This window comes from Siniperca chuatsi, linkage group LG12 (genome assembly GCF_020085105.1).
Source record: "Siniperca chuatsi isolate FFG_IHB_CAS linkage group LG12, ASM2008510v1, whole genome shotgun sequence".
Taxonomy (NCBI): Eukaryota; Metazoa; Chordata; class Actinopteri; order Centrarchiformes; family Sinipercidae; genus Siniperca; species Siniperca chuatsi.
The window spans coordinates 16,769,756-16,790,823 of record NC_058053.1 but is presented as its reverse complement, the minus strand read 5'-3'; the positions used below and the strand labels follow the sequence as shown (position 1 = coordinate 16,790,823).

The 21,068-nt window shown below is 39.9% G+C and overlaps 2 protein-coding genes across 4 annotated transcripts; one reads left to right on the top strand and one right to left on the bottom strand.

Moving 5' to 3' along the window:
- Positions 1-4,951: 4,951 nt before the first annotated feature.
- On the bottom strand, positions 4,952-14,414 carry LOC122885824 (immunoglobulin superfamily member 3-like). 3 transcript variants are annotated; one of them, XM_044217507.1, is made up of 11 exons: positions 14,293-14,414; positions 12,686-12,843; positions 11,679-12,053; positions 11,139-11,555; positions 10,572-10,976; positions 10,019-10,390; positions 9,496-9,867; positions 8,979-9,371; positions 8,306-8,713; positions 7,255-7,647; positions 4,952-7,136 (listed from the first exon to the last, which is right to left on the bottom strand). In XM_044217507.1, the coding sequence occupies exons 2-11, from the start codon at positions 12,753-12,755 to the stop codon at positions 6,940-6,942; spliced, it is 3,402 nt and encodes a 1,133-aa protein (XP_044073442.1). In that variant the 5' UTR covers positions 12,756-12,843; positions 14,293-14,414; the 3' UTR covers positions 4,952-6,939. The 3 variants fall into 3 exon arrangements, with proteins under 3 accessions (XP_044073442.1, XP_044073444.1, XP_044073443.1); XM_044217509.1 differs by lacking the exon at positions 14,293-14,414 and having other exon boundaries at positions 7,607-7,647; XM_044217508.1 differs by lacking the exons at positions 7,255-7,647; positions 14,293-14,414.
- klhl6 (kelch-like family member 6) lies at positions 14,110-21,027 on the top strand. Its single transcript, XM_044217515.1, has 7 exons — positions 14,110-14,536; positions 14,623-14,788; positions 16,214-16,663; positions 16,897-17,134; positions 17,702-17,904; positions 19,379-19,592; positions 20,322-21,027. Exons 1-7 carry the CDS (start codon positions 14,280-14,282, stop codon positions 20,618-20,620), a joined length of 1,827 nt encoding a protein of 608 aa, XP_044073450.1. The 5' UTR covers positions 14,110-14,279; the 3' UTR covers positions 20,621-21,027.
- Positions 21,028-21,068: the final 41 nt, after the last annotated feature.

Here is a 21,068-nt window from a genome sequence, read left to right as displayed (position 1 = left end):
TAGCCACAGGGTGATCTGAAAGGGGGGGATGGTAATGGTAACAGATCCTCTGTTTTAGTTGAAATGATTCCACATTAAGCATCAATATACTGTGAAAATATAAGGAAAGGGTTTTTTTTACAGTATTTCTAGTTAGAAGTGTAGATTATGAAATGTAAAAGAAATGTAATGACTTAATATTCGCTCAGTACAGTATGACTCACTGACTGAAAATGTTTGCATTTATGTGAATGCGTGTGGCTTTAATGTCCATATGAAATGCTTCCTTATGCTTCATAAGAAAGTGCATATTTGTTTGTGTGTAGTTGCAGATGTATACAAACATGAGCGCTGTAAATGTGCCAGGCCCTTGGTCGAACTGTACAGTGTTTGTCAGCTAATTAGCAACATGAGCTAGTGCGACAGCAGTTGGGGGAGCACCTCACATGCAGAGAAAAGCTGATGGGAGCTGATGGGCGCAGCAGAGCATCTTTGCTGGTGACTGAGGAAGAGGAGGGGCGGTGACAGCGTCTAAACTACTGCTAATGAAGACATCAGCTCACTTGCATAGCTATCTTAGTCACAGGCGAAGCAGCCATCAAAACTGGCATTATGGCGTGAATATATTGTTCAGAGAGTGGAGAAGAATCGTCAGACGTCAGACATGCTGGTGCAGAGAACAAATATATTTATGCCTCTGAAAACACAATTATCTCACTCCAGTAGGACTAGTGGTGTCCTGGTGGCATTCTCAAATGTGCAGAACTAAACTAAAGAAAACAGCAAATATAATCAGATTGTCTCTGTTTGTTTGATGGTTCTGTCTGGTTTGAGCTGTACTTCTGTACCTCTCTCTTACAATACAGTGATCCACAAAGGCTGGAATAGAGTGGCTTAAAGCAGCAAAGGCAACTGAAAGTTTTTATTAATTTCAGGTTGCTCTCATTGTGCTTATGGTGTTACCATGACAATTTGAAGGCTAAAGTATTGGAAAAAGAACATACGTACATCTCTTAAATGTGAGTTTCACAGGGGTGTAGGTGTACATAATGGAAGAAAATAAACATACATGGTTAAAGAAAAAGAGTTCTGGATGCTAAAAGAAGGCAAAATAAAGATAAATGTGAAATATATAAGGTAAAACAGAGATATAATAAGTGGCATGGAAGATAATTACATGAAAGCAACATCAGGCAGACAGACTGCAAATTAAGTATTGAGGAAGATGCAAAGACAGACACTACACAAAACTGTGGCAGCAATCTCTTTCTTGGGCTCATTCCTCTGAAAATGTGTAACAATAAGGTGTAGTGTGGTGTGGTTAACGTCAAACTGACCATGACATTTCTCCCCTCTCTACCCTATAGGAAAACATTTTGGATGCAAGACCCTTGTGGGCACTGGGTGTGAGGAAAGCTTTCAGTGCCAGGGGCTGACATGTTGGCTGATTAGCAGCTTGTGTGGCCTCTGCTGATAGAGTTCCCTGATAGCTGCAGAGCTATATTTGTTGCCCTGCTCTAAGATACCAATGAAAACATTTTTTGGAAACAGCTGACATTTCCCTCGGTTTTCATCCCGCAGCTAAGAGGTCTCTTCTCTACAGCAGCTCTGTTCAGATCAGAATCAGATAATGTCAAACTGTACACAGACAGTGTTAAAACCAGCTTAACTGTTGTTTTCTCACCCAGGAAAGTCAACAGCTTCAGTCAGAAATCACAGTTGTGCTAAATTAAAAAGTCCTGCTCTAGCTGACGTCTCAGACTTCATGCTACTTCTGCCTCCTTGGTTATGCTTGATTCAGATTGCCCTCACCAGCACGTCATCTGCAAGCCAAATAGATGCATGGCAACTCACACTGCATTAGTTGTCTATGTCATCAGTTATTCACATTGGGTACATGTTGCTGTCACTGATATTTCTTTAAAATAAATTAACAATGATTTATTAAAGAGAATTTCGGAATGATGACAGTCATAATAACAACCATGAGTAGCTGCAAGGCTCACACCACAGGAAAACAGCAGTCTCATAGTAGAAGCACCTGCAGTCCTATAAAGAAGCATTAATGGAGTGTTTGTTTCATTTTATCAACTTAACAAGTATGTTGAATTTAATCCCAAAATGAAAAATCTATTTCTTGTTTGTCAGTAGGATGGAAATGTCTTTGCTGTCCTGTTAAATGGAGTGGTCTATGGAGAATAGGAGACAAGGAATGACAAAGGAGAAATATGCTCGATCAAGAGTCAGTTAAGATTTATTGTTTTATTCACGTGCCTACCGGCGCAATATTATTTAAAAAAAAACAAGCCAACAAAAAAGCAAGATTGATTTCATTTCATTTTGACACATGAAGTACATGCTTCATTTGGCTGTTATAATGAAATCTGAACTTGTCATCACCCTCTCCATTTTCTGTCTACTTTCTATCAGGGGAGACACAGAATATGGCAAACATGATTAAAGGTAGCAGCATATGCACATACAACAAGCAGACAAACATGAAAGACACATGCATGCATATTGGTAAGCTACATTATCATAACAAGAGGCACACAGATAAAGCAGCTTTGGGGTGTTCATGCAGTTCCAGCATGTGAGAGTACAGAAATGGAAAGAAAGAAATGGGAGCTCTGAGTTTCTTGAGAGCTCCCTTGACAGGGAGCAGAACAGGCTATTACTTCATATTGCACCATTTAAGCTGTTTTTATTTTGGACTCTCCAGCTCCTTCTACCAGCCGGCGCTGTCTCTGGGGATAACAATCAGGCCTCAACAAGAAAAGGAAGACAGCTCTTTATGGTTTAGAGAGTTTCATACAGTTTGCGTATCTATATATTTGTGTGTTGGGGTGGGGTTGGATAAATGAGGTAATTATCTCTTTGCGTGAATAGACCGTGGCTGTCAATCATGCTCAGTTTGCTTTGACTCTTCTCAAGTGCCGCTATTCTAGGTGACAATGTGTAGGTGTCACCTTCACATGCTGACTTCCAGCCTCTCCACCTGTTTGTCTCTGTCCAACTTTGTAGGCAGTTTTTCCTCTATTCTCACACGACAAGCGCTTGCTTGCTAAGCCCTGGGCACCAAGAGAGCTCAACAAGTGAAGGCAGAGAAAGAAATCTGCAGTTTCAGTTTCTTAGATTCTCAGATTGGGTGTTGTGATGACAAGCTTTGAGCACTCTGACTCACCCCTTTCTATTTTAACCTGTTGACTACTATATGTCTCTGTCCTTTTGGCTAACAATAGCCCCCTCTAGTGCTGACAGATGATAAGACTGATGTGGAGAGACAGAGAGAGACAGAGTAAAACCATGTAGCTCATAGACCGGGTGAGGAACAGAAGGCTGTTCTGTCAGGCCTGTGTCCTCTCCTTGTGAGAAAAGGGAATATCAAAGGCAAGACAGGGCCATGAGGGAGTAGAGAGGAGTTTAGAGTATAAGCAGAGAGATTCAGTGAGCTGAGGTGAGAGGAGGCAAAAAGTGCTTCAGAGAAGACTTTCAGATTTCAGGAGAGGCGTTACGTAATTTGTGCAGATGGTGGTTTGAGTGTCTCTCTCCCCTTGTGTCGCCCCTACCTCTGCCAGGACACATTATCCTTTTGTTCAGGAGGTTTGAGGGCTAACTTTGATCACTTGTGCTGCTTACTGTGTTTGTGTTTGTGTGTGTGAAACATTTTTGACAAGGCACTGTTAAATGCACACACATACAGAGGCACGGGGAGTTGCAATCAACAGTAAGAAAGGCAGGATGCATAGTAGACCACAATAGACCTTTCTCGCAGGAGACATTTTGACATCTCATAACAAAATAATCTAAAGTCAGCCGCTAACATGCTCACAATGACAGCAGATATTTAGCAGATATGATGTTTACTATGCTCAACATCTTAGTTTAGTGTGTTAGCATGCTAACATTTGTTATTCATCACTGATGGGAATGTCTTTTCTTGCAGGTATTTGGTCATAAACCAAAGTATTGGTCAAATGAAAAGTTTGACTTGATGATGGCACTAGATATAAAGTCACTCTGAACCAAGGCTATCAACCTCATGGTGGCACTAGAAGAAAAGTCAGGGGATCCCTAAAGTTGGTGGATTCACGTCCTGGGAACCATGGATGTCTGTACGTAATGTTATGCCAATTTATCTAGTAAATGTTGAGATATTTCACTCGATAAGTGAAAAAGTTTACCTGCTGGTAGCACTAGAGAACAAGTCAGGGGTTCATCAAAGTCATTAGCATTCATCCTCTGTGCACCATGAATGCCTGTACCATATTTTATGGCAATTCATCCAATAGTTGACATTTTACTAAAAAACTAAAATGTTAACTTTATGGTGGCACTAGAAGAAAAATAGGAGGATCACCAATCCATAAAACTAAAACTAAAAACAAGGATGGGGCACAGGGCCATTTAGGTGTGTCAATAAACCAGACAGACAGCATGCACAATAAGGTTTTGGCACTGGATACCTACATGGAACACACCCACCATTGTTGTTAATTACACCTATGATTCACAAGTCAGTATGCAGATTGAGGTTGCTTTTACTTTCAGATGAGTAACCTTCTTTCAGTTTTATTAACTAGTAGCTGTTTCTTTAACTCCAGATATCTATATTGCTGCTATTACAGTCCATGTGGTATACCTGTCTGTGTGTGCACTTACAACGTTCATGTACCTGTAGTTCAAGATGTCATGGAAACAATGAGCCACATGGTTTTCATAAATCTAGTCCATTCAAGGCACATGAAGGACAGAGCATCAAGCTGATGCCAAATCAGATCTGGAACAAGATCATAGCAATAGAGATAACCGGCTCAAAGCATCCAGCTACATGCTGGGAAACTGGGAACCAAAATGTCTTCTAACACCTATGAGTTTTGGATATTTGGAAAGAGAAGGATTATAAATTTCACTTTGCGCTTCATGCACTGCATCCAGTGTCAAAACAACAACTGATGAAATTAATATTTAATATGTTAATGTTCAGACTTTATTAAGGCAAATAGCATGACAAGGGAGTTCTAACATGGCAGCTGTTGTACATTCTAGTTTGTCCCCGTTACATCTAGTCTTTGCTGCGTAGACACAAACATTGATTTGCCTCCCAAATTCAATGTTTCTTTGTTTGCTCTGACAGGCATTGCCATGGAAACACAAGGGAGTGGAATTACAGCAAAGTTAAGAGGGAGGCTGTAAGAGGGAGCCAGTCCATCAGACTGTGAAGGGCTGGTATAATTCAAGACCAAAGACAGTGCTACAACATCTCTCTGGGGCTGAGAGGACAACAGCCTGCCTTAACGGTCCTCATTGAACTTTTAGTCTCTCACATCTTTCAGAATACCACTGTTAGTTTTTAAGTTGTACATAACTGGTATACACTCATTGGACAAGAGCCTTCCTCTGTATAGGAGTAATATCATGTCTTGGCCTGTTTCCTCAAAAGTGGAAGCAAGGAATGGATTCTATTCTTGTCTCTTACACAGATGGGGTGTTAAACATTGATAGGGCTGATGTAGGGAGAAAGGGAGAAAGAGAGAGGCACTACTTTCTTCTTCTTAAGTTTTCATTTGATTACTCTCCAGCATCCAGTTATGTTGAGTAGGAACATCTGTTAAAATGCAGCAACTGCATTATTGCAGATTCAGAATCTGACATGCATTAATGTGCAAACATATACAAGTGCAGCCTGTTAGTATTTGGACAGTAAGACAATTTTGTTGTTTTGGCACATTAGACTTTCAGGTTTAAGTGCTGACTTTAATCTTTACTTTGAAGGTGCTTACACCTACATCAGACAAACCATGTAGGAATTATAGCACATGCATAGTCCCCCAATTTTAGGGGACCAAAATTAGATAGGACAATTTAAAATTTGTAAAATTGGTTGCAAATCATTTACAACCAATGACTGACTGAAGTCTACTACTCATAGAAATCAACTGTCATTTGGTGATGCTCTACAAGGTCTGTACTGCAGGCATCGCAACTTCTTGCTTGTTTAGGTGGGTTTTACCTTCAACTTGCTGAAAGACATGCTCAGATGATTTTAGGGTATTGACTTGGCCTATCAAGACCATTCCTCTAGCCCAAAATGCTCTGGCTGTGTATTTAGGATCTTTGATCTGCTGCATTGTCTTACATCATGGGACCATGTATAAGAGGTGACGATTCCTACGTTGTTCAACCATTATGAATGTCAGAACCCTGAAACACCCTTGAAAGTCGGACATTTAATCTTGTAGTAATTGTTTAATTTTAAATCCAATGTGCTGGATTAGTGCCAAAAATATGAAAAATGTTTCACTGTAAATGACATGTGGTCATCATCAAAAACAGTGGACAACCTTTAGCAAGTCAAGTAAGTAATTACAGCAAAAGGGATGGTTGCATTGGCTGATTTCTACTTCCAATGCATGAATGTAACCTCTTTAAGAATGCTGTGTCTCTCTGAGTCTGCGCAAATGCTCGTCACTCTCACATCTCAGCAGATTTGCAGACCACAGAGTCATCTTCTGCTCTACCCAACCACAGACCATTTCCTGGCTGATCAATCATTTTTATAGAGAGAAGTTTCAAAAATGACAACATTTCGTGCTTAGCTGCTCCCTTAGACATGCAATGCTTTGACTACCCATCAAAGACAGTATCAAGCTGCCTGGTATGTTGCTATATAAAAAAGAATGTTGCTTTGTAGGTGTAAAGCCACAACAAAATTCATTTCATTAATTCATAAAGGCAAAATTATTCCCAGCTGCATAGAGAGTAAAACATTTAAACTTTTTTTTTTAATGGAAGATTATCAACAGATTAATTTAAACACAAATTATTGAACTTTGAATAAAAATTAATAAAAAATATGCATAGTGCAACATTTTAAATTATAAAACATTATCACTTTTACATATCACAAAAAAATTCTGAGTGCATTTTTCCTCTCCTCTCCTCTCCGGTATATGAGTTTCATTCCTCTGCACTGGATTTGGTGTTCATAGGGTGTTGCTCTGCCCACAGACATGGGCCTGTCTTCTTTCCCTTGCTCCGGCATATCTTCACCACCAGTAGCAATATGACCAATAGTGTGCAGATGACAATAGCTACGAGAATCCCTATCCAGGTACCTAACTTGCATTCTGACTCACAGACGCCTTTAACATCTCCTGCAAAGAAGAAGACAAAGAATACATTACGTGTGCCCACATACACATATGTTTAACATAGTGTTCAACCACTGATATTTGCTGGGAGAAAGTGCTAATCACATTAACACGTGCGTACCTTCAGCATAGACATTAACAGTAAAATATCCTGACTTTTCCACTGCAACCTTCCTCCACCCATGAGACAGAGATGGGATCCACTCTTCTACCTCACAGAAATACACGCCACTATTTTCAGGACCTGGTTTCAAAACTGTAAGGCTGAATTGGTTGGGCAAAGGGTGGCCAAATCTTAGGTGATCACCCTTCCCAAATCTGTCTTGTAGGGTGGAGTTTCGGTAAGCTGCGAATATGGGGCTTTGTTTAGTTTCTGTCTCTTTCTGCCAAAACCACATGACTTGGAACTCAGATTCATTGCTGGATTGTTTGGTGATATGACAGGGGATAGTGAAATCCTGGGATCTGCTCACATTCAACTCCACTTCTTTCTTTACAATGGACAGGTTTTTTTCTGTGAAAAAGCACACAGGTAAGTCAAACCAATCAAAGGGACTTAAAATTAAATTACTAGGTACACAAGAGGCTTTGCCAAGGGCAGAAACAGAAAACAAACAACAGACATCTGCAATACTAAAAGAGCAGAACAAGTAGGGCAGACGTGAATAACAAAGTAGAGATAACAAAATGTATAAAATTAGAGACATTAGACCATTAGAGAAGTGGTTATTTTGATGAGAACAGCTTGTGGTAGTGAAGCACAAGCCATAAAAATGCATGCAGACATATATACACACCATCATATGATATTGGTAATATGAATGTACTACCTATTGCAAGTTTAAAGGGAACAGTGAAACATTTTGTCAGTGAGTGAGCCCTGGCACTGGGCAGCCATCATTAATACCTTTGGACAGTGCCAGGCTAGCTGTTTCCCCCCGTTTCCGATCTATGTGCGACTATGTTGACTAAGCCATAGTCAACTGGTTGCTCACGGTAGCTTCACAAGTACCGTACAGACATGAGAGTAATATCAATCTTCTTGTTTAACTCTTGGTAAAAAAGTGAAAAGGCAAGTTTCCCAAAACTGTTCATTTAAACACCCATACAAACACACAGCCACATCTATAAAGCTGCCTACAGAGTGCTCTGAAAGAAAGATGTGGTCATACCTGCAACATTTACAGTCAGCGTAATGGGGCCAGCACTGTCTGAAGCCTTTTGCTGCCAGTGGCCTTCATGATCCAGCTGGTATTGCTCCACCTGGCACTGGTAGGTCCCACTATCCTCCTCATGGGCCTTCTGAATTGATAGGTAGAAGGTGCTCTGAGTGGGTCTGGAGAGATGAAGGCGCCCCTGCAGCCTTCTGAGCCTCTGGTTCTCTGGGTAACTCAGCAGGCCCGTGTGATCAAGCTCCACCAGGGCATTCGTGACAGAAGAATTATGTCCAGTGTAGAGCCAAGTGACCTTGTAGAAAAAAGGACTGGGTGCACCTGAGATCATGTTACACTTGAGCTCCACCTCGTCTCCCTCCCTGACAAACAGCGGCTGCTCTTTCTTATCTAAATGAAGGTCACTGGCTGGAGAAAGAGAGAGGATAGAGAAAAGAAAACGTAGTCAATCGAGAACTTAGTCTTTTGTCAAATTATTTTTGTTGAAAGCCCATGAAAAATGTATTTCTATATATTCACGGCAAAATATTTACAAAACAGTCCTAATTTTAATACTCTTAAGTTTTTGATCAAATCGTAATTCACAAAGGCTTTTAGCACCGGGCACTTAAAATTTGTGAGATTGCAAATAGTCAAATACAGAAACTCTAATTTAAAAGATACCCAAACTTACCAGGCTCAATGACTGTTAGCATTGTAGTTTTGGACACTGGTGAGAGGTCATACCAATCCCCATGAGGATCTTGTAGCCACTCCACCACCTCACATACATATGATCCTTTGTCTGAGATCCGAGCTTGCCGAATACTCAACTCAAAACTAGGGCCCTTAGTGCGCTTCATGCTGATTCGCTGTCTGTGGCTCAGCTCTAGCTGGAGCCCAAATGTTACTAGGGCATCCTGGTCCGAGCTTACAATGGTCTTATTTTCTGCCTGTTGCTGCAGCAACCAGGTGACAGCATAGCGAGAGGACGCAGAGGGTTCTGAGATAACTGAGCATTTTATTTCTATGTCAGTGTTGATTTTGCTTGTCAAGGCCGCGGTGGAGCTGAGAACGAGCTTACTCACTAGGAGAGGGAGACAAAGTTGAGTCATATACGGTGAGAAACAAAGAGAAATAGAATGCACAGTGCAGCTTTCATCCAAAATTGCTCCAAAGATGGCATGTAGCCTTACAAATGTCATTGGTACCTGGCTTCTGCACATTCACAGCCAGCTGGTTGGATGGAGGCAGTTTCTTGTGTACATTCTCCAGGAAGACAGACACACTACACTGGTAGCTTCCTGCCTCGCTGTGGCTTGCACCGTTGATAAGGAGATAGTGAACGACTTCATTCTGTCTGTTCTCTACTTTCAGCTGGTAGCGGTGCTGGTCTCCAGACCAGCTGATGGCACCATCAGAGTACAGTGTCAGGATGTTATCTAGGGTTGAGGCATAACGCTGCAGGCTCCAAGTCAGTGTTATTGGTACATGTGGCCCTCTGACCCGGCACATCAACTCCACATTTTCTCCTACAGTCACTATGTTGTTGCGACTTATCAGCTTCAAATTCACAAACGAATCTGTGACACATACCCAAAACAGTCAGCAGTGGTAAGGAAGAAAGAAGAACTTGGACAACACACAATCATGTGATCTTAAGTGTTAAAAGTAAAAAAAGAGATGTGAGTAAATGACATTTCCAAAGCATTGTCTTTCTCTCTCATATCTTACCTATTAGAGCCACTGTCACAGTTGTAGTCTGTGACTGGCTGTTTGTCTTGCTATTGATTTTCCATTCAGACACAGTACACTGGTAGACACCTGAATCAGAAGGTGTGACCTCATCAAGCTCTAGGGTGAAGGTGTCAGTTGCTGGACGCATTGCCTTTACTTTGCGACTCAAAAACTCCCCCAATTTCTCCATAACACCTTCCTGACTTAGACTGATGACATTGGTGAAGATGGCCGTTGATGTGAATGCTGATCTGTGTTGCCAGGTGACAGAGAGCTGACCTTGGACCCCAAGCACTTTACAGGTGAGCTTCAGCTTGTCACCTTCGTTAACACTCAGAGTGTTTTGCATTTCAACTGAGAGCCCACTCTCTGTGATGAGACAGGGCAACAGACAGATTGCATGAGTGTGTTTTAGAAAATTTTAATAGAAAACACAATAACTTTATGATACTTTACAAGAGATAAAATTAAGATAAAACTTAAAATCCAGGGTACATCATACAGGTAAGAAAATTTAACCCTGAATAAATGGGCTCACTTGCTGACTGACCTGTGGCTGAGATGCTGACCAGCTGGGGGCTGGAGTCCTGGGCTGCTCCCTGTGTAAAGCCACCATCCTGGCCTCTGTCCTGAGGCCATGCCCTACAGATATACTCTCCTTGGTCCTCGGTTCTGACAGGCTGCAATATGAGACTGTAATCTCTTTTCCCTATTCGGGCTGCTCTGAGCTCTCCTTCTTCCGCTCGCACGCTGTATTTGGGCCCTGCAGACAGAATGCCTGTAGGGCCAATGCGGGCCATCTCAACACTTCCCCTGAGCCAGGCTACAGAGAAGAACCTTTCCTCCAGGTTCTCTGTGTTTATGTCGCAGGATATTGATAGCTTCTGCCCCTCCTGCAGAGTTGTCGGCTGTGCCGAGATTCTCACCACCAGAGACGACGTGTCTGGCACCACCTCTACTCAAGGCAAAAAATAAGCATAGTGAGACCAACACAGACACACACATACTGTCAAGCAGCCACAGCGACTGCATAAAAGGAGAGCAAAGATGAATGTATTGACTTATCAAGATGTGCTATTTAATAGATAAAATCAGTCAAATGATAGCTGCGTCTAACCTCTGGCTTTGACATTTAGGATAATTTCCTCTGCATTCTTCTGTGCAATAGCATACCAGGAGCGGTCGGGATCTTGGCTCCACTCCTGAGCCTGGCAGTAGATCCTGCCTTGGTCTGACAGCTCTAGCTGAGCTATCTTAAGCCTGTACGTGGCCTCGCCTATTTTATCTAACCTTATGAGTCCAGCTTGGTAACGCCCTTCAAACCCCTGGCCTGGCATCAGAGTGAAATCTCTGTCCAGAGAAATAATAGGCTGAGCGTTGTCCTCGCCGTCTTTATGGAGATACCAGGCAAGAGACAGATGGGTATGCTGGACCGTGTTGCTGGAGGCTTGGCATGTTAAAGCGAGAGCATCACCCTCATTATAGCTCAGTGAGGCGGAGGCAGGTGATGAAACACTTAGGGAGTTGTCAATCACTGTGGAACAACATCAGAAACAGACACAAAGACATGAAAGTAATACATTTTTGGCATCTTACATTACAGCGATGCAGTTACTTTGAAAAGTATGTCTTAAAAAATAGAATGGTGACTGATTACCTTTCACTGTTGTCTTAGCATTGTAGGTTCCATCATAAAGTTGTTCTGGGTTGATTACAGAACAGTCATATTCCCCTTCATCACGTTTCTCTAGGCTTTGTATCTCAAAGATGACTGAGTTTGGAGACACATGTTTCAAGGTAATTTCGCCGCTCCTCACACGGCTACTATACATGGCAAAGCCAAAGTTTTGGTCTTTGGTGCTGATGATGTTGATCTCAAATGCTAGATTTGCAGACTTCGTAATACGAAATTCAAATTCTTTTCTAGTACTGGCACTGGCGAAGCCACTCACATTGCAGAATATGTAGAGCGAAGAGCCCACCACGCGATACAGAGGCCCAGCCTGTGCTTCAGTGTTCACTCTGGCTTCTCCTGAGTGAAGAACAGACAAAACACAGATGTTGATGTCAGCTGAATACTGCAACTGTCACTCTAGAGTCCAAACTTTGTTTCAGTATTGCATGGATATGTAAAGCAAAACTATGTAGCCTTCAAGTTACTTTGCACATTGCAAGAAATTGCAAGAAATATAAACCTGTTACAGGAAATTGAAAGAAAGGAAGTGATTACTGCTGCTTCATGAAATTATTTCACATAAGTGAATGATCAGTTATGAATCAAAAGTCTTTGCTAAATTTGATTAAATTACAAAAAGAAGGTACCAAAACTACAATGAGTATTTTAGATTCATCAGATAAATTTAGCTTGATATACACATGTATTAGTGGTTATTATTATTTCTTGGTATTTATTAGTGGCATATTCAAGATAGACATAATGACCGATGCACAAATAATTACGTTCCACTTAAAATGCACTCAGCAGCACCAAGTTACATGGCTCCACTTATTACCTCCTTACTTTAACACTACTTTTTCTTTCCTGTTCTTTTTTCAACAAGGGCATATATTATATTTTACAAAATACGTAGCTACCATATTTTCACTCAGCATGATTTCTTACCAGAATCCAATTCAACAGCAGGAATTCAATGTACTACTTACCACAGTGAAGAAATAGTCCCAGACAGATGAGCAAATTGGCCCCCCAAAAGGATTGCAGGGAACACATCATTCTGAACCTGTTTCAGAAGTAACACAGTGTTCGCACCATAGCAGTTGTGACCAAGCCTCTAGTCTCAGCTGTTTAAATCTGCCTGTACCTTAACAGAGACATTGAAGTAGTTAATGCTTCCTGTAGGTGGTTATACAAGAGGAAGTATGAAATATTTCCTGCACAATAGGCTACACATACAACTGCAGCATGCTGTACTTGGAAATCTATTATCATTGTCATTGATCCTTAAACTGTATGTTAAAAAAAACAACCTGTAGGCTACATGTGCAGGTGGTTTGTGGTGAAGTTTTGGGAAAAATAAACAGACAAAGACCCATAAAATAGCTTTGTTCAGTTCTATTCGATCATTAATTTACATAAATAACAAATAGCTACTGCCATAATCTGATCATACAGTAACAAGTGCGGGAGATAAAGGGCATGCGGTTGAATTGGGTCCAAGTTCGTGCTATTTCGGCAAACATTGAAAAAAGAAACAAGTTTGGACTCATTTAGATTTTGTTTTAATGGTGTTGTAGACCAGTGAGGCACTAGTGCCACTTAGTGGAGAAGATACAAGCACACATGTCTGCTGCAGCTATATCCTTTATACTCACATGTCAGCATCTAGCCTGAGCTATTGCTTTGAGTGAGTAAATAAATGCTGGGGAATTTGATGTATCTGTTCATAAGAAGTGGTGTAGGACAGAGGTGGGTCTAATAGTAGACTCATCTCTTTCTTTTCTTTTTTCTCTCTTTTTGTTGTTTTATTTTTCCAGGGATGTTTGAGAGAGAAAAAGATAAGATAAGATCAGATAAGACTTTATTGATCCCAGAGGGGAAATTCACAAGTTACAGAGACAGGCTAAGAGGTAAGAAAAACAGATAAAGAGCAATTTGAATGAAATAAATACAAATAAAATGGGAAATTAAGGAAATTAAAGATATGGCATTGAAAATCTGTATACAAAATATACATTACAATACCTTGGACTTCATAAGAAAATTGTGCAAATATTTGTGCAGAAGAAGTCCAGTAGCACAACTCTGGCAGCCACAATTTGTTATAGTATAAGCATAGCTATATAGGTATAAGTATGAACAATAAATACAATATACATGATAATACATTACAGTAGAAACTTAAAAAGGTTGCTGTAAATTTGACTAAATAAGCCAAAAAGGCTGTGAACCACTGCATTAGGGGATTAAGGGCTCAGGGACACCTCATTTGTGGTCATGAGGGCAAACGCTTAAAATTAAGAAAAGAAGACAAGAGGAATATTGAGTAACTTAGGGGAAATTTACTCAGCACAAGAAGAGGAAGTGTCTAGTAACAAGCATTGCTACATACGTATGTTTCTCTCAGAACAGGAATAGGAAGTATGAAGAAGACAGGAAAAAACAAATCCACATCTCAAGCGACAGAACTGTTGCAACCATAAACCACAAGGGTCTTTTTACTAGTGCAGGTGCACCCACAGCAGCTACATACTGTTCTTCTGAGAAGAGTGAGTTTATGAAGAGCTACTGGTGTGAAAGATGAGTGACTCACTGGAGAGGACTACAGACTGTCCCTTGCTGCCTCTTGGAGATGACTCCAGCCCAGACGAGGAGAGAGAGAACCTGACAGGCTCAAGTGAGTTACATTGGGAAGATGGAGGTCTACCTGTGGAGCTGCAAAGAGGAATGGAGACCCTACGAGTAAATAGAGAGCTGACCGATGTGGTGCTGTGTGTTCAGGGACATGACTTCCTTTGCCATAGACTCATACTCGCTGCTGCTAGTCAGTACTTCAGGTAAAATAAATCTAGTAGTGGCCAACTCCATTGTGATGGCACTGCTGGTTTTACTGAATGAATTAAGAGAATTTTTTTCTGTGCAGGGCAATGTTTTGCAGTGGTCTGAAGGAGAGTCATGAGGAGCGTGTGGAAATAAAGGGGGTGGACAGCGGGACGATGTGCTGTCTCCTAGAGTATACCTACACCAGCCGAGCCCTCCTTACACACTCAAATGTCCAGAGAATACTAGAGGCTGCCAGTCAATTTCAGGTAAAATGTCAATTACTTACAAAAAAAGTTAAAGAAGATTGAATTTTAACATATCTTTTACGTAAGGGCACTGACTTCAAACACCTAATCCTAAACGAAAAACTGCATAACATCCTTATATCCTCAAAACATAAATCAACCAGTAAAGAAAAAGATTATATTTCTAGCTTGATACATTTTTGACTTGATTCAGTTGGGTGTAAAGGGGTTTTTAACATTTTCTCATTCTGCAGTATGTAAGTGTGACCACATGAAAAATCATGTGATTCTTCAGTGGAAGTAAAAACACAAACTACCAGAATTAGTCATGAAGTTCTAACCCAACAGCAACTGTTTACTGTTTATACAATATAGTTGATATTCATGGCATTTTAATTCAGTGTAAATGAATTATTAGCTGTCAGGTGGCACACATGGCAAATCAAAGGCAAGGCAGACACCATATGGTACAGAATTAACAGCAAAAAGCATAAAAAATGTAGAACATCATTGATTTATTTACATTCAGAAAGACTGGTTCTATCTAAATGATGATTTTTATCAGCGCTATAACCTTGCTGTAGTGTAGGACTACATTTAAAGTCTTCAGATTGTTCTGATATTCTTACTTTGGACAGTTATCCCTCATTTGGTGGAACAAACATCTTACTTACTGGGTAGGAGACGAGTTGCTCTAAGAGGGAAGTGAAAGTTGCCCCGTTGTTTACACTCAGGATCAGTTTTCCATACAGGCTTAAATTAACTGCACAGCTGTGTCACATAAGGGGGGAGGCAGGGGCTTGCGTTCGTATACTTGTATTTTTGTGACGAACAATTTGAGTTTTAGATTTTTAAAATAAAAAGGTTACAGCATTCTGGTTGGTACTCACTTCTTCAACAGGCTGTTCTAGGGTTAGGACTTAGTTTAGGATTGAGGTTAGAATTACAATCAGATTAAGATTTAGGGTACCTACAGTCTGAGGACTTGCAATGTAATAATAATAACTTTATTTGTATAGCACTTTTCTGAACAGAGTTCAAAGTGCTTATCGGTAAATAAAAATAATTAAATTACAATAAAAAAATTAAAAGTAGAACACAGAATAAAAGTGTAAAACAATGAGGAACATACAAAAAATGTAAAGTTGGTTATTGTTAAGCATTAGGGCAAGAATTCTCTTTTTATGGCCCACAGCACCTTTTGGGTTTCTAAGACACGTTTCATGTTGTTTTGTCAATTTTAGTTTTGCATACTTTTGAAATTCTACTACAGCTCATCAGTCTTAGAAATCTCATGTAGCTTTATCTGTTTATCAGTGACAATATTATAAATATAATAAAAGTAACCCTGTATGTGCACATTAGCGTGCTTACTTAATTAGCTTGCTTACTCAATTTCCAGCTAAAAAGTGACAGTAATGCCTATGCTGGCCTTGTCTCTTGTAGTTCATGCGTGTGGTGGATGCATGTGCTGGCTTTATGAGCAAGTCTCTGCACCTAGAGAGTTGTATTGGGATCCTGAATCTTGCTGAAAACCATGCCCTGCCGGCCTTGAAGACCAGGGCTCAGGACTATATCACCTCTCAGTTCTCAAAGGTAGTCCAACAGCAGGATTTCCTGGAGCTGCCAGCGGAATCACTGGAGATGGTCCTACAGAGGGACGACCTTGATGTGAAGTGTGAGGAGTGTGTTTTTGAGGCACTCATGCGTTGGGTGAGAGCCCGGCAGGATGAACGCCATCCTTTACTGCATAGGTTGCTTTCACATGTGCGACTGCCATTGTTGGAGCCTGCATACTTTGTAGAAAAAGTGGAGTCGGATGAACTGATTCGCAACTGCAGTGAGGCTTTTCCTTTTTTGCAAGAGGCCCGCACCTATCACCTCTCCGGCAGGGAGGTCAGTATACAGGGAAGACCAAAACTGTGTTGTCATGTCTGACATTAGAAGAGTTATTTTACAAATACTGGCACGCTAATTTGGAAACATCACAAAATCTATCCACTATCCTTTAAAATGTTCCATATTTGTAGTATTTTTAGTAAAAAACTACTGAAACTGAAAATGAAACTACTACTGTATTTCTTGTTTTATTGTTTAATGTGTGTTGTACATGTATAACATGTTTATAGGTGGTCTCAGAACGAACCAAACCCCGTGTGCAGCACTTTCTATCAGAGGTGTTCCTGATTATTGGAGGCTGCACTAAAGATGAACGCTTCATTTCCACTGTCACCTGTTTGGACCCCCTTAGACGCAGCAGGCTGGAGGTTGCCAGGCTGCCACTCACAGAGATGGAGGACGAATCCCAAAACAGAAAATGGGTGGAGTTTGCCTGCATCACCTTCCGCAATGAAGTGTACATATCTGGTGAGACAAGTCAAGTATTAATGTTTTTTTATAAAAAGGCTCAGTTACTGTAATATGTGTAGGTGACCCTCCACAGTGCAGATGAAAGTGAAATTGTTCACCGTCTACTGATTATGTATCTGCCAAGTTATGATTTCTATATGTCCTCTCATCGAATATTCATTTTTCTTGCATCTTCATCATGTACACAGGTTGTTGTAAATGTTTCTAGGCTTCTCTTATTTAAATGTAATGTTGTTTTAATCCTTGAATCCATAGTGTACAACTGAACAAAAGGAAGACGTGACATCATCTGAGGCAAAAGTTGTTGTGGTTTTAGGTGTTTCCCAACTCAGGAACTAAAACGTTAGCCACGGTTACTCTAACTGTTTAGCAACACTTACACTTTAAAAGTTCAGACTGGTTCATGGGATTTTACATCTTGAATCAGAATGATAAGTGAGTGGTAATGTAAAGCACAGATACAGTCATTACTAAAGACTCAGTGACACATTTATGTTTTGGGATAAAAGATAGTCTGTACAGCAGGTTGTATGGCAGTTTTCTCTAATGCTCCTGTTGTTGCAGGAGGTAAAGAGACACCACATGATGTTTGGAAATATAATGGCGCCCTGGACAAGTGGATCCAGATCGAGACTCTTACAACTGGACGCTGGAGACACAAGATGGCAGTTCAGGGGGGGAAGGTGTATGCACTGGGTGGATTTGATGGAGTTCAGAGACTCACAAGTGTAGAGGTCTATGATCCCTTTCACAATCGCTGGACGCAGGTAAACACACAAGAATTCTATAAAATCTATATAATATAATAAAAATGTTCCTTGAAGCAGCTAGAACAATAACTACATGTGTGTGATGGGTGTCGCTCGTTGAGATAAACTCACTGTTCTCGTCAGCATTGTTTCCAGTCACAGCAAGCAGCTATTTTCAGCTAAAAAGCTCTAAAAACCGACTCTAAGCTTCCTGTCCAGCACCAAAAGGCAGATAGTTAGCGACTAGCTGGTGAACATAGTGGAGCATTTAGCAGCTAAAGAGCCACAGACCTCCATCCGAAGTTGGTGAAGACCAAAACAGAGCTAAAAGCAGAATGAATATTAGACTTACATTTATCAGGCGGCCAGAAACACAATTCCATATGAATCCTAATGTTGGGCCATGTCTACTAGATGTGTAAATAGGCAGCTGTTTGCTAACAATCAGTTCATATCACAATATCAACTTCATGAGGTGATGTCCATGTTGTGTTTACAGGTTGGCTCTGCTGCCGTCAAGTGCAGGTTAAAAGATATAATTCAGCCTCCACCCAAAATTTCAGTCTTTCTCAAAACTGGGAGTGATGTCCTGCTCAGACACTGGATTGGCCCATAACCTATGGAACCCCAAAATGTTCAGTATTAAATTAATAAAAAAGACATCATATAAAATGTATAAATGAACCAACAATTATTAAAACAAATGATTAAAACTCAACTCATTATTATGCCATGTTATTTCATCATTCATTTTCATAAAAATGTATTGGACATCATATTTTTTTTTTGGAGATATTTAAATGTTCCCCAATAACACATTTCATTTCAAGTTTGATTTTATAATGCCACTTTTCAACATTGGCATTGTTGTTACTCTCGCTAACAGGTGAAAACAGGCTAATGTTGGTAGCAGTTGTTGAGCTTGCAAGCTTAAGAGGCAGGGAATTATTATGTGAATTAGTTATGTGATTGGCTGAAAGGTGAGAGGGCAGTGACTGCTGACAACACAACTGTCATGAACAGTGACATTATGAAATAAAAAGTGGCATGACATACAAGTGTTATTGGGAAAATGCCATTGTGAAATAAAAGCAGACTTTTTAAAAAGGGTAATTTGAAATAAAATGAAGTCCTTTAAAATAAAAATTATGAAAATAAAAATTATGAAATAACGTGTATAATAATGAGTTGAGTTTGAATCATTTCTTAAATAATTAAGCAAATTATTGTTTCATTTCTACATTTTCCACAATTTATTCATGTACTTATTTATTTCATAATTATCTGTTTATTTATTTAATATTGAACACTTTGAAACACCATAATAACCTTGTTAATTACTTTACTATTATTGTGTACATTAGGTGTTAAATACTGTACATCTGATGCTCCATAAAGTGTGCTGCTTTAAACAATATACCTCACATATTTACTTCTATGCCTGTGTGGCTGTACTTCATTACATATACTTACTTGGATGCCCTTTTGGCAGGTGACACCTCTTGCAGTAGGTGTGAGCTCCTTTGCTGCTGCAAGCTTTGACAGATGGATCTATGTGATTGGTGGCGGGCCGAATGGAAAGCTGTCAACTGATCAGGTCCAGTGCTGGGAACCTGGGACAGACTGCTGGGAACTGCGGGCGCCCATTCCCATCGAAACCAAATGCACTAATGCAGTCACATTCAAGAACTGCATCTATATAGTCGGTAAGCTGGCAGTGGTGGATGGTAACTAAGTACATTCACTCAAGTACTGTACTCAAGGACAAATTTGAGGTATTTGTATGAGTATTGTCATTTCATGCTTCTTTACACTTCTACTCCACTACAAATATTGTACTTTTTACTCCACTACATTTACTTGATACCTTTACTTACTTTACAGATTAAGATTTTACATACAAAACACGAGTTTATAAAATACGATGCAGTATATAAAATATTTAAAATTAGCTTAATCTCGACCAACTAAAAACAGTGCTACTTACACATGAATCCATCATTAATAACAATCCAATAATATTAATTCACACGGGACATTTTTTTATTAAAGTACTTTTGTATTTTGGTATTTTAAATACATTTAAAAATGTATGTAATGCTAATAAGACTTATGAACTTTTACTGAAATTACATTTTCAATGCAGGACTATTTTTTCACTATCTTTACTTACGTAAACAATCTAAATACTTCCTCCATCACTGTAAATTGGTTGATTTGAAATTTGGAGTATGTGTATACATGTGTGTATCTGAGTTTCATTCCAAAATAAGATGGCCTTAAAAAATGGTCGCTAGTATTAATCTCAGTTTTTATTTGTTTTCCTAGATCATGTTGTGTACTCTAGTATAATATCAATCAAACTGATGTTGGGTTATTTTGATAAGATATCTAAAAACTGTTTTTCATAAATAAGTTTAATTCTCTGCTCCCAGGTGGTGCCATGCATGCCATGTACTGCTACTCGCCTCTGTCAGACTCTTGGTCCCTTGTGACCCGTCTGGGAGAGAGGGCAAGCTGCGCCATCGCTGCCTGTAACAACAAACTCTTCATCACTGGAGGACGGGACAACAAGAACCAAGTTATCTCCACAGTGATGTGCTGGAACGTTGGCCGGGGGGTCTTGACAGAAGAGTGTGTTTTACCTATGGGAGTGTCGCACCACGGCAGTGTGACACTCATGAAGTCCTACACACACATACACAGAATAATACCTGCTTCAGAGGGCCAATGACACAGGCTTCTGTGAACAGGACATTATTGTTGTTGAGAGAATGGTTGGAAAGGAAAACTGAAAAAGAGTGATGAAAAAGGGGGATTTTCTTGCATGCATTATTATGTTCACTTTATACCACATTCATAAACTAGTCAATCACCTTCAACAATCAACCTTTAGCTGTATGATGTTATATTACAGCAGCAATTGTTGAAACTTGATTTTATACTGATAAACATTCATGTACAACAGTAATAACAGATGAACATACAATTAGTATATAAGACTTTAATACCAAGAAATGCATTGTTTCATGGCTTTTACAGCTAAAAGTGGTTAACATAAAGATTACAGAAACATACTAAGCAGTGAAGTGTTGCTGACAGAATTTAATATTTGGATGAAATAAATAATAACTAAAAATATGCATATCAACAACAGGTGTTACTTTCATGGAGGAACCAAA